General features: G+C 45.3%; 1 protein-coding gene across 1 annotated transcript in view; it reads right to left on the bottom strand.

Annotated features, from left to right (window-relative positions):
• LOC115471227 (cell surface glycoprotein CD200 receptor 1-like) overlaps positions 1-7,103 on the bottom strand; it is a 180,502-nt gene extending 173,399 nt beyond the window's left edge. Inside the window, exon 1 of the mRNA XM_030204931.1 lies at positions 6,960-7,103. Coding sequence (XP_030060791.1) covers positions 6,960-7,026 — 67 coding nt within the window. The 5' untranslated portion in view covers positions 7,027-7,103. The remainder of the gene's footprint in view (positions 1-6,959) is intronic.
• Between the last annotated feature and the right edge of the window lie 9,183 nt (positions 7,104-16,286).

Raw genomic sequence — 16,286 nt, 5'->3', positions numbered from 1 at the left:
AAACCATTACATAGATGTTTACTTCATCACAATTGCAATATAATACAACAGGTACAGAAGGGCACATAAATATATGTTCTTGTATTTATTTTGCTCACAGCTTTTTCAGTAGTAGCTCAGGGTGAATTACATTCAGGTACTCTGGATATTTCTGGTTCCCAGGAGGGCTCTAAGTTTGCACCTGAGGGTTAAGTGACTTGCCAAAGATCACAAGAAGCAGCAGGGGGATTTGACCCACAAACCTCTGGATTGCAAAACTGCTGCTCTAACCACGACACCACTCCAGCCACCAGGTTAAGCGCCACCTGCCAGGTAATTTGGATTAGGAACTGTAACCAGAAAACCATCTCTCCTCACCATGACTTAAGGGCTGAAGGCCGTGGTAGGCACGCACTTGTGGCTACCTTGAAAATAGTTTGCAGGATAGTGGAGGAGTGGCCTAGTGGTTAGGGTAGCGGACTCTGGTCCTGAGGAACTGAGTTCAATTCCCACTTCAGGCACAGGCAGCTCCTTGTGACTCTGGCAAGTCACTTAACCCTCCATTGCCCCATGTAAGCCGCATTGAGCATGCTATGAGTGGGAAAGTGTGGGGTACAAATGTAACTAAAATAAATTTTAGAAATGTTGTTGTTCCATAACTATGGAGATTGTAGGGACTGTGTTGAATAATGTGGAAAAGACATTCCAGTGCATATATGCTTCCCCCCTCCCCACCCCAACAACCTTGAGAATGGGTAGGCATGTCATAAAAGGGGACTGGGGTTCACCACATAAGAAGGATGGAACCTAGCAGGGAGACACATGAGGTGGAAAGCGGGAGAAAAACTACCTGCTGTGGATACCCGTGAACCTGGTGAAAATAGAGGTAAGATTTGAATGCAAGAACAGAGACATAATGGGAAGCCCCTTGACCATGAGGGATGCACACATCCATTCTCAGGGCCTCTTCCCTTCCCACACCCCACAGGCAGCCACCAACCGAATGTGTCCATAGAGAACAAGACATCTGTACAATGAATTGGGTAGAAACAATCATGGCTCTCAAATCCAGTGTATTACAGTCCACTGCTGTCTCTTGCAATCCTCTTGACCAGCTGTCCTGCAAGATGCAAGAAGTGTTTGTTAGCCACCTTACATAGCAGAAAAGGGAAGAGGTGGCTGAGAGGTATGAACTTGTGGACAAGAACTCTTGGCTCCAAGGGACCAGAGGCTGCCTGCTTCAACAAAGGAGAGAGGAGAGAGATAGGGGGCAGTGAGGGAGCACATCACACACAGCCAGGAGCTCCTGGAGGGTAAAAAATGGAGAGTTGGTCACATGTAGAAAATGCAGAGTATATGCTAAGATACCAGCTGAAACAAAGCCCATACAACAGTTATATTTCAAGAATTGGCAAAAATGCCCCCCCCCCCCCCCCCAAAACCCCCCCCCAAAATCTCCACAAACAAACACTTGTACAAAAGCATACAGTGGCAAAAACAAGGTTTACTGTAACTGGAGCTAAAACGCTTTGAAATACCACGCCATAATCCAAAGAAAAACCTCTAAAGTGCAAGCACACAGAAAGCCATTTTAAAAAGGGAATACAAGCTACCAAATGGGCAGAGCAGCTGCGGATGTTTATCATTATGACCCTCAATCAAAAAACACAGTGCAGCTGGGACCGCTCATAGTTCCCAACGTATAATCGAAATTAGGGCGGCTATCTCGGCAAAGCAGCTGGGGTTTCCAGCAATGTATATAATATATGTAAATAATATATTTTAAATATATAATCTAAATAAAATAACTAAACTGTGTATAGATTAGCATTGTTTCACACCTTTGGGGGCCTTCCCCATCACCAAACTCTGCCATATCTCCTTCCCACACCTCTGTGCTGTAGCCACTGTGTCCTCTGCACTCCTTCTACAGTTCTATGTGTACCCACCTGCCTGTGTGGCTCTCTTGCACATCAGTCTCTGTAGTACACTGAGCTCCTTGTCTCCAGCTCTGTACCATGTACAATGACATCTGTGGCTTGCCTGCAAATCCCATTCCTCATCATCTCTTTACTGGGTCTTTGCCTGTGGGGCTATTGTATATGAATGCTGAAAAACAAAAGCAGATTATTTTGACCAACATACTTCCTCCCCTTTTGCTATGCAGGTGATGACAGCCAGTCGGAGGACAAAGCTGGCCCTAGTGGCCACCAGCCCCAGCACACACAGCAGGACACCAGTGGGCCTGCACAAGAAACCACACAGGATCATGGGGTGGAACCACAGGACCCAGCAGCAGCAGTAGCGCCAGCTCTCCCTCCACCACCTGCAGCACAGGCTGTTCCTCTACCACCTGCAGCACAGCCTATCCCTCCACACCACCTGCAGCACAGGCTATCCCTCCACCATCTGCAGCCTTTGCTAATGGTGGGAATGAAGAAGGTGAACATGCAGAAGGGGGGGGGCACCTCCTCACCAGAGGCCATCCAGCCAGAGGAGGCAGCTACTGCGCCTAGCCACACAGTTGCTGGGCCACAATGTTCAGATGGGAGACTACCAGCAGCAGAAATTGGAGCTGCACCGGGAAGCGCTCCAGGCCCAACGGGAAGCAGTATAAGTGCAGCGGGAGGCGCTGCAGGCCCAACGGGAAGCAGTACAGGTGCAGTGGGAAGCGCTCCAGGCACACCGGGAAGCAGTACAGGCCCAACGTGATGTGATACAGCAGCTCCAATGGCTGGAGAACAGCATCGAGGGCCTACGCAGTGACCTGAGAGCACCTAATCCAGCTGTGTAGCAGCAACAACTGGCGTCCACTTCCACCTCTGCACCTGAACCACCTGCTAAGAAGTGGAGCTTAAGATCCTCACGCCCCCCAGCCACTGGTCCAGCAGCCACCACACCAGCTCCCATTCTGGGTCCTGTGGCCAGCTTGCAGGGCAAGGCACAGAGCACAAAGTGGCCGGATTTCCACAGAGCAGCTGAGGCAGCAGGCTGCCTTGTGGACACAGAGGAGGAAAGTGGGAGGTCATCAGAGGACTCTCAACAGAGTTACTACTACTACTACTACTACTATTTAGCATTTCTATAGCGCTACAAGGCGTAGGCAGCGCTGCACAAACATAGAAGAAAGAGTCCCTGCTCAAAGAGCTGCACCAGCTGCAAAGGAACGTGGTGGGAGGGGTAGGAGGGGACGGGGCCAGGGGAGGGGGCGGGGAAAGTGATGGGACATGCTGGGGGGTGAGGGGTGGAGGGAGGGAGGGGAATATGCACAGAGCGGGTGATGGTGGTGGTGGTGGTGGGGGGGGGGTGTTGGTGTGTAAATACAGTGTGATATAAATAAATGTTAACTTACTTCACTGAAAACTTGTCTCGATGAGTCTTTGCCTGGCTCTGACCCCCAGCTAGTGAGCGCTCTGCTTTGTGGGCGGGAGGTGGAGGGGGCTCCTCATCCTCTTCCTCTGGGGCCTGCTGCTGTGGTGGCTCGTCTGGGAGGGCCTGTCCATGGTGCTTTGCCAAATTATGTAGCATGCAGCAGGCCAGAAATATCTTTGACACCTTTTGGGGGCTGTACAGGAGCTCCCCTCCAGAACGGTCCAGACATCGGAACCTGTTCTTCAGTAATCCAAAAGTGCGCTCTATGATGCCACGGGTGGTCCGATGTCTACTGTTGTAGTTCTCCTCTGCCCTGCTTTGTGGGTGCACTATGGGGGTCATGAGCCAAGTCCGCTGTGGGTAGCATCTGTCACCTTTGGAGAGAAGCAGGATGAGACAGATGATGAGTGTGTATTGTTTGGAGCAGGTACCTTGTGGAGGTGGGGGGGGGGGGGGAATAGTGGGTTGTGGAGTGAACTGGATGGAGACAGTCCTGAGGGCTGGCTGTTGCAGGAGGTATAGGTTTGGCAGATCCATGCTGCACTTACCTAGGAGCCATCCGCCAGTGATCTCCCCTCGGTCAAACCTGCGGAAGATTCCTGAGTGCTGCAATATATATGCGTCATGGGTGGAACCTGGGTATCGGACACACACATCTAGAATCTCCCCTGGGCGTCACACACAACTTGCATATTCATGGAGTGGAATGCTTTCCTGTTCCTATAAGTGGTCTCTCGTGCCCGGGGGGGGTCTGAGTGCGACATGTGTGCAGTCAATGGTGCCTATGACCGAGGGGAAGCGAGCTACAGCATAGAACTCAGCCATGTTGTTCTGCAGGGCCTGGGGGGGGGAGGTGATGTACTCAGAGGTGTGGGTAAGGAAGGCATCAAGGAACTGGGTGAGGCAGTTAGAAATGGAAGGCTGGGTGAAACTAGTGTTGACAGCTAGGACAGACTGGAAACTCCCAGTGGCCAGAAAAGAGAGAGAAGCAGTGATGTTGTTCCTACGGGTCCCGGGCTGCAGGAGGGGTTGGAATTGGTCACAAAGGTGCTGAATGGCAGTCCTATCAAACTGGTACCTAGTGAGACACTGCAGGTCAGTGAGATCTAGGAAAGTGCTACGGGACCTGAAAACTCTGGGATGTGCGTACCTCCTGCGGTGCCTCCCCTCTTCTTCCAACATGTAAGCCACCTGTGCATTTAGTGCCTCCATTTCCCCACACTATAAGTGCAATACACCAGTGGTCACCTCTCCCTACCAACTTGGTGAAAGACAGCAGGAACAAACAGAAGCTGACACTCACTCTCCCACCACCGACAAACAATGCAGTCACACACAGCAGAGCCACACTGCAAGCACTCCTGCCACACCCTGTAGCCAATCACTCTCCAAGCAGTCTTCACAAACACGGTGCAGCAGTACACAATGGACAAAGAGACAAACAGAGACTGCAAACAGGTAAGGGAATGAAATATGAAATTGGGGACAGTGAATGAAGAGGGATGGGGGAGATAGAGGAAGGAGTAGTGGGGTTTGCGGACTAGAAGGGGTAGGTAGGAAAAGGTGAAAATGTTAAACACAAATGAGGTAGGTGAGACTGACAACGTTCCGACCACAGCACACAGACAAAGGTAACAGGTACTCAACAAACTCTCAAATAACAATTGAGCTTTCTCTCCCAACAATGCTCTCGCCACGCTCCAACTCCACAAAATCGCTAACGGGTCTAAAGACAATTTCCTCCTTACTCTGTTCGCTTTTATTTCAGGACTAATTAATGCCGGCCATGTTTCCGGCCATACGAAACCATTACACTAGCCGTTATATGTTGGAGCCGGCCATTCTGTTACGCAGCCCCTGACACGCCCCTGACACACCCCCTGAGGACCCGGCCATAGATGGCCGGCTTCGCGGTGATGCCGGCCTTACGTCCCGCCTTCGATTATTGGATTTAGCCAGCCTTCTTTCACGGGACCGGCCATGTGCAGTTTATGTCACTTTTTGCCCGGTGATCATTTTTGAAAATAAGCCTGATTGGCAACTTCACTGGCTATCAGTATAATATAGGGCTAAATTTAAAACTCTTATGTCTGATTTTCAGGGACCTTAAAGGAAATGGCCCAGACTACTTGAAGCATAAGTGGACCTCCAGGAACAGGACAAAGAGAATGCTTTATTGGGTTCTTTCAATAAAGCATTCTCTTTGTCCTGTTCCTGGAGATCCACTTGTGCTTTCTGTTCTGCTCTTGTTTCTTCGTGTACTTGAAACCCTCTCTTTTGTACCAGAGTACTTAAAGAACAGGATCTCCCTCTACACATCTCCAAGGTCACTAAGGTCCTCCCAAGGGTATCCGTAACCACACCTTCTCCAAAGAACATTACATGATGTGATACCCACCAATGAGCCTTCTCCATGGTAGACACCACAGTCTGAATGCTTCAGGAAGCAGGTGAACCTCTGGCTCTTCACCCAGGCCTTTAATGGAAGTAGTAACTACCCTGCTAGTCACACACACACAAGGAGTGACACTGGCTGCACATACTGTAACAGGGCATGCTTGTGCACTCCTACCCTAGCTAAGGTAATATTCAAGCACCTTCTGACTTCATGTGCAACTTTCTTTAAATTAGTGCCTTTATTTTCTAACTCTTGTATTTGTATTGATATTATAATGTAGCATACTATGCCATACCTTGTATTGTTAGTTTACTGCTGTAATTGTCTATTTGCCTGTGTTTGACTTACACCGCCTTGAGTGAATTCCTTTCTAAAAGGCAGTAAATAAATCATAATAAATAAAATAAATATGTTGACTTTTATTAAATAGAAGCAACATATGCATCTGTGCACCTTGAGACTCTAGGCATCCTTTCATAAAATTAACCTCATACAATATTCTAAAAATTTGTAAATCTTAATACCATTACCACAGATCTCTATATTCTTTACAGAGGCCTTCCCCTGCTTCTGTAACGTAAGTTTGAAAGGGTAGAAATCACATTTTACCTATTTTTCAAAAGTACTTTACCATAATCATAAAAATTGATAAATGATTGAGCAGAGCATTCAAGTATGTTCCTTTATTCTCTTCCCAATTTGTAATCATCAGTGAACGCATAAAGCATTTAAATTAAATTTGAACCAGGAATAAAGAAGGTAGAGGAAAACCAGAAACTATCTCTAGGTCTCTGGAAACTAAGATATAACAAGTGTAACCTTATGCTCCATGCTAAAACAATAACTGTATCTTAGACCTAGTGATACTCACTTTCCTAGAAAATTTATGTACAGTCCAGTCCTCATTAAGGGTGTCTTTTACAAAGGCACTCTAGCATTTCTAGCGCACGATAAACGCCCATAGGAATATATGGGTGTCTCTAGCATTTAGTGCATGCTTATTTTTAGTGCGTGCTAAAAATGCTAGCACACCTTTTGTAAGGGGGCCCTAAATCTTTTGTGACAAGGCACCTGATACAGCATTTGTATTTAAAAGCATTCCAAGCTACTACCCAGTCAATAGATATTAGTTAAAAATACAGTTCATTAATCAGTTTGAAAAATGCCTAGAATCATTGGTTTATAATAGCAGAGATACAGAAATACTTACCCAACAGGAGTGTAATAGAGAAAGTCAGCAGGGCTGAAAGCTGAGAAACCTTCCAAGACCATTTCATTTTATTTTTCTCTCTCTCAGTGTCTCTTGTATGATTTTCCTTTACTATCCTCTACATAGCCCCAAATACAGTTACTGACCCTGTTGCTTGTTAATGACTAGAGCATTACCACTGAGTTATCAAAACAGTCCTGGAGCTGTGAGTGCTTCAGACAGATTAGCTCCTTAGATCTGTGAAGCTTCCCTTTTTCAGCTTAGGTTTCCTGTGCATCAGGCTCATTTTGACATTGAGGAAACAGTGGAATAAGTTTACCACAAATTAACTCCTCAGGCTCTGATGTGTCAACATATATTTTGCTGAAGTCTTATTCCCGGAATCTTAAAATAAAGCAGTTTCAAAGAAAGTAATGCTACAGAGCAGCATGGATGCTTAAGAGCTGGGCTCCTAAGCAACATCAACATAATGCAGTGGTCAACCAGAGATTGGAAGCACTGCTTTGCATCTACCAGGAGGGCTCAACCTAGGCGACTTCTTTATACCACAAGACAGAAGGATATCAACTGCATAATCCTCAAAAATTTCAGCCTCAGATGGACATAATTATGTCCCCGCAGTAGTCTTTTGCTATTGCTTCCAATAGGCCATGGAATTTAACTCGTATAGAGCACAATATGAGTTATTTATTTGGACCCTCAAATATCAGATACTTTCACTTGTGTGGTGTAATAAGAACCCCTCACTGTCCTCCTCTTTGTCTGAAATAGATATATTCAGAGACTCATTTTTCAAGTAATTTTTTTTAATTATTTTTTTTATTTACATAATTTTAATTTTACACAAATTTAATCTTGTTACAAGCAATACAAGACTCTTTCATAGGTATATGTTAACAACAGTGGCGTACCAAGGGGGTGGTGGGGCGGTCCGCCCCGGGTGCACGCTGCTGGGGGGTGCCGCTGCACGCGCCTGTCAGCTGAGTTCGCTGACTTCGCTAATTTCGCTGCAGCTCCCTCTGCCCCGGAACAGGTTACATGTCATAGGCAAACAAACAAATTGCAAATTGCTGCGACTGTCCCTGATGCCTTCAAACATGCTGTAGGCATCCCACTCCTCAAAAAACCTTCTTTGGATCCTACCTCTCCTTCCAACTATTGCCCCATCTCCCTCCTCCCTTTCTTATCCAAGATACTAGAACGTGCTATTCATCGTCGCTGTCTCAACTTTCTTTCTTCTCAACCTATTCTTGATCCACTCCAATCTGGCTTTCGTCCCCTTCATTCAACTGAAACAGCACTTACTAACATCTCCAATGATCTATTCGTGGCTAAATCCAAAGGGCTCTATTCTATCCTCTTCCTTCTCGATCTTTCTGCTGCTTTTGATACTGTTGATCACAGCCTAATCCTTGACACGCTGTCCTCACTTGGATTTCAGAATTCTGCTCTCTCCTGGTTTTCTTCTTATCTCTCACAGCGTACTTTTAGTGTATACTCTGGTGGATCCTCCTCTTCCTCTATCCCACTGTCAGTGGGTGTACCTCAAGGATCCGTCCTAGGACCTCTCTTTTTCTCCATCTATACTTCCTCCCTTGGTGCTTTGATCTCATCCCACAGCTTTCAGTATCACCTTTATGCTGATGACTTCCAGATCTACCTCTTCACACCAGAAATCTCGGCAGAAATCCAGTCCAAGGTATCTGCCTGCCTCTTTGACATTGCTACCTGGATGTCTCACCGCCACCTGAAGCTCAATATGTCCAAAACTGAGCTTCTTATCTTCCCACCTAAACCAGCCTCTCCCCTTCCCCCATTCTCTATTTCTGTCCACAACACGCTCATTCTTCCTGTCTCATCTGCTCGTAACCTTGGGGTCATCTTCGACTCCTCCCTCTCCTTCTCTGCACATATTCAACAGATTGCTAAAACCTGTCGTTTCTTCCTTTATAATATCGCCAAAATTCGCCCTTTCCTTTCTGAACACGCTATCAGAACCCTCATCCACACTCTCATCACCTCTCGCTTAGATTACTGCAACTTGCTTCTCACAGGTCGTCCAATCAGCCACCTCTCTCCTCTTCAATCTGTTCAAAATTCTGCTGCACGACTAATATTTTGCCAAAGTCGTTATGCCCATATCAGCCCTCTCCTGAAGTCACTTCACTGGCTCTCTATCCGTTTCCATATAAAATTCAAGCTCCTCTTATTGACCTATAAGTGCATTCACTCTGCAGCCCCTCACTACCTCTCCACCCTCATGTCTCCCTACACTCCTTCCCAGGAACTCCGTTCACTAGGCAAATCTCTCCTAATTGCACCCTTTTCCTCCATCGCTAACTCCAGACTCCATTCCTTTTATCTCGCTGTACCTTATGCCTGGAATAGGCTTCCTGAGCTGTTATGTCTAGCTCCATCCCTGGCCGCCTTCAAATCTGGGCTAAAGACCTACCTGTTTGATGCTGCTTTTGACTCCTAACTTGTCACTTGCTCGTAATCTTTATCTTGTCTTTCTCTCTTCAATAGTCCCTTTCCCTATGTCTCCTTCTGTCTGTCCTACCCTTACCCCTTATTGGTCCTGTCTGTCCTGATTTAGTACTACTACTACTACTACTATTTAGCATTTCTATAGCGCTACAAGGCGCACGCAGTATTGCACAAACACAGAAGAAAGACAGTCCCTGCTCAAAGAGCTTACAATCTAATAGACAAAAAAATAAAGTAAGCAAATCAAATCAATTAATGTGTACAGGAAGGAGGAGAGGAGGTAGGTGGAGCGAGTGGTTACAAGTGGTTACGAGTCAAGCAATGTTAAAGAGGTGGGCTTTCAGTCTAGATTTAAGGTGGGCCAAGGATGGGGCAAGGACTAGGGGCTCAGGAAGTTTATGCCAGGCGTAGGGTGCATCGAGACAGAAGGAGCGAAGTCTGGAGTTAGCAGTAGTGGAGAAGGGAACAGATAAGAAGGATTTATCCATGGAGCGGAGTGCACGGGAAGGGGTGTAGGGAAGGACGAGTGTGGAGAGATGCTGGGGAGCAGCAGAGTGAGTACATCTATAGGTTAGTAGAAGAAGTTTGAACAGGATGCGAAAACGGATAGGGAGCCAGTGAAGCGACTTGAGGATAGGGGTAGTATGAGTAAAGTGACCCTGGCGGAAGACGAGACGGGCAGCAGAGTTTTGAACCGATTGGAAAGGGGAGAGGTGACTAAGTGGGAGGCCAGCAAGAAGCAGATTGCAGCAGTCTAAACGAGAGGTGACAAGGGTGTGGATGAGGGTTTTGGTAGAGTGCTCGGAAAGAAAGGAGCGGATTTTACGGATGTTGTAAAGAAAGAAATGACAGGTCTTGGCGATCTGCTGGATATGAGCAGAGAAGGAGTGTGAAGAGTCAAAGATGACCCCCAAGGTTTCGAGCTGAGGAGACAGGGAGAATGAGAGAGCCATCAACAGAAATAGAAAACGGGGGGAGTGGGGAGATGGGTTTGGGGGGAAAATGAGAAGTTCGGTTTTGGTCATGTTTAATTTCAGGTGGCGTTGAGACATCCAGACATCCAGACAGCAATGTCAGACAAGCACGCTGAAACTTTGGGGTAGAAAGGTAGATTTGGGAGTCATCAGCATAGAGATGGTAGGAAAAGCCATGGGATGAGATTAATGAACCAAGGGAAGAAGTGTAGATAGATAAGAGGAGGGGACCAACAACAGAACCCTGAGGTACGCCGACAGACAGAGGGATAGAAGTAGAAGAGGATCCACCAGAGTGAACACTAAAGGTGCGGAGGGAGAGGTAGGAAGAGAACCAAGAAAGGTCAGAGCCTGGAATCCAAGTGAGGACAGGGTATCGAGGAGTATGCTGTGATCGACAGTGTCAAAAGCAGCGGAAAGATCAAGAAGAATGAGGATGGAATATTGACCTCTGGATTTAGCCAGTAATAGGTCACTGGAGACTTTAGTAAGCGCAATTTCAGTTGAGTGGAGAGGCGAAAACCAGATTGTAGTGGGTCAAGAATAGCATGTGAGGAGAGAAAATCAAGGCAGCGGTGGTGAACAGCACGCTCAAGTAATTTGGAGAGAAAAGGGAGGAGGGAGATGGGTCGGTAATTAGAGGGACAAGTAGGGTCGAGTGAAGGCTTCTTAAGGAGAGGTGTGACCACAGCATGTTTAAAGGCAGTAGGGACAGTTGCAGTGGGAAAGTGAGAGGTTGAGAATGTGACAGATAAAAGGAATAAGAGCAGGTGAGATGGCATTAAGAAAGTGGGTGGGAATGGATCAGAGGAACAGGTGGTACATTTTGAGGAAGAAAGGAGAAGTGTAGTTTCCTCTATAGTAACTTCAGGAAAAGGAGGAAAAAGGAATGAGGGGGAAGGAGAGAAAGGGGAACGGACTAGTGGAGGGAGAGGTGGCGAGGTAGAGAATTCAAGGTTTATCTTTTGAACCTTGTCGTGAAAGAATTCAGCAAGGGACTGAGGAGATAATGAAGGGGGAGTTGGGGGAGGGGGCACCTTGAGGAGAAAGTTCAATGTGGTGAAGAGAAGTCGAGGGTTAGAGCCAAGAGAGTTGGTCAGTTGGATATAATAATCCTGTTTGGCACGTAAAAGAGCAGATTGGAAGGAGGTCAGCATGAACTTAAAGTGTAAGAAATCAGCAAGGGCCCGAGATTTCCGCCAGAGGCGTTCGGCGAAGCGGGTACAGGAACATAGGTAGCGGATATTAGAAGTCAGACAAGGTTGGGGTTCTGTACGCCTTATAGGGCGGGTCATCAAAAGTGTGTGTCTAAGGCAGAGGATAGAGTATTGTTGTAAGAAGAAACAGCCTCGTTGACAGACGTGGATGGTGCCACAGTAGAGAGGAGGTTTGAAACATGGGAGGATAGAGATGAAGGGTCAATATCGTGAAGATTCCTAGATAAATTAGATAAGATAGGACGGGACTAGGAGGGAGGAGATTTAAGTGTGAAAGTTATAAGATGGTGATCAAAGAGGGGAAGATCAGAGGCAAGGAAACTAGAGGGTGAACAGTTGGAGGAGAAGATGAGATCAAGACAGTGACCATTTTGATGAGTGGGGGAGGTGGAGCATAGTTGGAGATTAAAGGAGGATGTTAAAGCGAGTAACTTGGAAATATAAGAGTTGGAAGGATCATTAGCAGGAATATTAAAGTCACCAAGGATGAGAGAGGGGGAGGAAGGATCATGGAAGAAGACAAGCCAGGCATCAAAGTCACTGAGAAAGGATGAAAAGGACTTATCAGGGGGATGATAAATGACCGCTATTCGAAGAGGCAGAGGAGAGAAAAGGCGGATAGAGTGGACTTCAAAGGAGGAAAAACAGTGAGATTGAGGTGGAAGAAGGGGTTGAAATCTGGAGGAGGGAGAGAGAAGTAGTCCAACACCGCCCCCGTGACCAGCAGGGCGAGGAGTATGTGAAAAAAGATAACCGCCATGGCAGAGGGCTGCGACTGAAGCAGAGTCATCAGGGCAGAGCCAGATTTCTGTTATGGCGAGCAGATGGAGGTGATATGAGATAAAGAGGTCCTGGATATAGGGGAGTTTGTTACAGATAGAGCGGGCATTCCATAGGGCGCAAGAGAAGGGCAGAGAAGAGGAGGGGAGTAGAGGAATAGAGATGAGGTTAGAGAGGTCGCGGTGAGATCTGTAGAGTTGGGATAATAGTTGGTGAGGAGGGCCAGGATTGGGATTGATGTCACCGGCTGAGAGTAAGAGAAGGAGTAAAGAGAGCAGAGGAGAGTAGGATTTAGATTGTAAGCTCTTTTGAGCAGGGACTGTCTTTTCTTCATGTTCAATTGTGAAGCGCTGTGTACGACTGGTAGCGCCAGTGGCGTTCCTAGGGGGGCTGACACTCGGGGTGGATCGCCGATGCGCCCTGCCCCCCGGGTGCAGCGCACCCCCCCCCCCCCCGGCGAAAGGACACCCCCCCGCGAAAGACCCCCCAGGTGCATGCCGCTGGTGGGGTGCCGCGCACGCCTGTCCTCCGTTCGTTCCATGCTTCTTCTCTGCGCCCCCCAGCGGCGTGCACCCAGGGCGGACCGCACCCACCGCCCCCCCTAGGAACGCCACTGGGTAGCGCTATAGAAATGATTTATAGTAGTAGTAGTAAATTCTTTAATTCCTGTCACACCCCTCCTGTTCTCTGTGGTCTCCAGCAGCATTCCATACCAAGAAGGTTCTCCAAGGACTAGAAGATCTTGTAGCCACACAATTGAAGTGATGTCTGCAAGATTTGAACATTCTAGAATAGCCTGCTGCACCATGTCCCTAACTTCCTGCCCAGCTATCCTTACTAGATACAGGTGAACATGCCCCCTCTCCTCAGTTTCTTTTTGTCTGTGGTTGCGGAACGACCCGAGTCACATTTATCGGTTCCTTCATTTATAACGACTTTTGTCACAATTCAGGAATTTGATTTGGCAGCTACTCTTTTTGTCACTTATTAAGCTGGTTTTAAATGCTGCTGTAAGTGCACCCATAAACTTTCTGTTATGGACTTGCATCAGCTCTGTTTATGCTGCTTAGGTGTGCAACACGATACAGCGGCTTGTGGAGACTGCTGCAGTATATCTCAAAAGACTTTAGAATAGAAATTCTGGTGTTGAAAGTGAAGGAATATCTACGTACATCTCTGTCAGAAGCATCAACTACAAGTTCCAGCAAAAAGAGTACCTCAGCTAAGCATTCCTCTATGGTGCTTTCATTGCCATTTTAAAAATCATTCAGATGGGTTACAAGCTACACATTTTTCCTATCAGCCACCGCTCAGACCACCGCCACATTCCCAGATTAGGCCCCAACAACATCTGCTGCAACAGGAGGTTCAAAGATTGCTCTTGGCATAGGCCATCAAACCAGTCCCATTTTCACAGAGAAACAAGAGGTTTTATTCCACTTATTTTCTCATTCAAAAGAAGGACGGAGGTGCCCGAGAGATCTTAGACCTCCGACATTTAAACAAATAAATATGGAAAGAGAAGTTCTGAATGACTACTCTATCCACAATCCTCCCTCTTCTCCAGAAAAATGTATAGATGACGTTGTTAGAGCTCCAGGATGTGTATTTACACCTTCCTATTCATCCTTCTTCTCGAAGTTTCCTTCGATTTGTGATCAATGCACAGCATTATCAGTACAAGGTCCTTCCATTTGGCCTTACGTGAGCCCCCAGAGTATTCACCAAATGTGTGATGGCAGTTGTAGCCCATCAAATAGTTAAAAAGAAAAACAAAAAAAGCAACAGTCTACTTGCTACATAAAAGTCTATTATAAAAAGTAGACCGATACACATATATAAAAACAAAGAAATAATTTATTCAAACCAAGATAAAAGCAGTACCTCGCCCTCAGGCTGCGTCAGGGGTAAAACTACAAATAAAAACATAAAAATAGTGATAACATCATCATAACAGTCATAACAGCAAATGATAAAATAAAGTACAATAAATGCATTACACATTCAAAAGTTAAATGGAGGAGGAGATAAGACAAGCCACTTTCCAAACATATAAAAGTGTATAAAACATTGAATGGATTTAATCAAATCCAATAATGTATCAATACATACCTAAAAATCAGTGGTGATCAACATCCCCCTTCAAAAAAAGCCTAAAACAAAATTAAAATGATATACATTAATCCCATCTTGATCAGCCCATGTATCACAAACTCTACATCTCACCAGTCAGCTCAATTAAAATTCTCATCATATCAACAATTGACTATATTTCATGGTGTAAAACATTCAATTACTCACTGTTATAAATCTTCTACAAATAGACCACCTTGAATCCTAAAACTTTATCAGCCTTGTCTATAACATCATCAAAAGACATGGCTGCATAAATGAAACTAACTTTCAAAAGACCATAACTCATTCTATAGTAAATATACTTATACATCTGCTTTACTCCATGCTGCCGTCTCCCATAACGTCACATAGATTAAAGCTGACTACTTGTCAGCAGACACTGCTCTGGATCAAAATGCAACAGCAATACCATCTGTGCTGTGGCTTCCCATTTTTTTTAAAAAGAGAAAACACTCTATTTCTCCCTCAATCACCAAACAAACTCATTCTTACTAGATATACTTGTACATCTACTTTACTCCATGCTACCATCTCACAAACATCACATAGATTCAAGCTAGCTACTTACTGTGCTTGTCAGTAGACACTGCTCTGGATCAAAGTGCAACAGCATTACCATCTGTGCTGTGGGTTGCTATTTTAAAACCTCATATCTGAGTCAAAGGTCATTACTTACTAAAAAAATGTCAAAAATACCTTCACATCATTCAATTCTCTACACATACCTATTGCATAAATAGTGACAAAAAGAATAATCTTAATAAACAAACTTTTAATCACTGCCAAACTGATAACATCATGACATCATAATGATAGGTTGTCACCTTTAACTCAACAACAATAACAACAACAACAATCATTTCTAAAGCGCTACTAGGGTTACGCAGCGCTGTACAATTCAAACATAGAAGGACAGTCCCTGCTCAAAGAGTTTACAATCTAAACGACAAGAGAACAAACTAAGGACAAGTGAACAATCTAGAGGACGAGTGAACAGTTAATCTGATAGGGTGGATAGATTGGGGTAGCTTAGCTTCACTCTCACAATAGCACAATTAATGACCACAAACTATGCTTCCAACATGGTAAAGCTTATATATCAAATTGGTATCTGAAACACTTTTAATCCAAAAAATGTGATGAATTGGACCATTTCCTTGATCCATAAATAATATAAAATAATAAAAAAAATTCTATAAAAATACTGTGTAATCATTCTCCTGATTCAGTCCAAAGGGTTTCACTGTGTTGAATTTAAAAATCATTCTTTGCTCTGCTTGTAATAGTTGCCTGTCTGTATCTCCACCTGTCCAAAATGTTTTAATTTTTAATAATACAAGGAACTTTAATTCTTCAAAAGAGTGGTTCATGCCATATACATGTTCAACTAGTGGTTTCTCCTGTATATTTCTCTTTATAGCACTTTTATGCTCAGCAATGCATTTGTTAAATGCTCTCATAGTTTTTTCCAATATACACAAGTCCACATGGACAAATCACTGCATAGACCACCTGTGTAGTCTTACAGTTGGAGTATTGCTTCAATTCATATCTCTCTCCTGTCATGGGGTGAATAAACCATTTAGTTTTCAAATTAACATTACAAAATGAGCAATTCAAACATGGAAAATGTCCCCACACTGAGTCATCTCTTATGAGTACAGGTAGAGCTGATGGTGCAAGACAATCCTTCAAATTCCTATTCCTTTTATATGTTTGGAAAGTGGCTTGTC

Source organism: Microcaecilia unicolor, chromosome 5 (assembly GCF_901765095.1).
Source record: "Microcaecilia unicolor chromosome 5, aMicUni1.1, whole genome shotgun sequence".
Classification (NCBI taxonomy): domain Eukaryota; kingdom Metazoa; phylum Chordata; class Amphibia; order Gymnophiona; family Siphonopidae; genus Microcaecilia; species Microcaecilia unicolor.
Note: the sequence above shows the minus strand (reverse complement) of the source record. Positions and strands in the feature narration are given on the sequence as shown.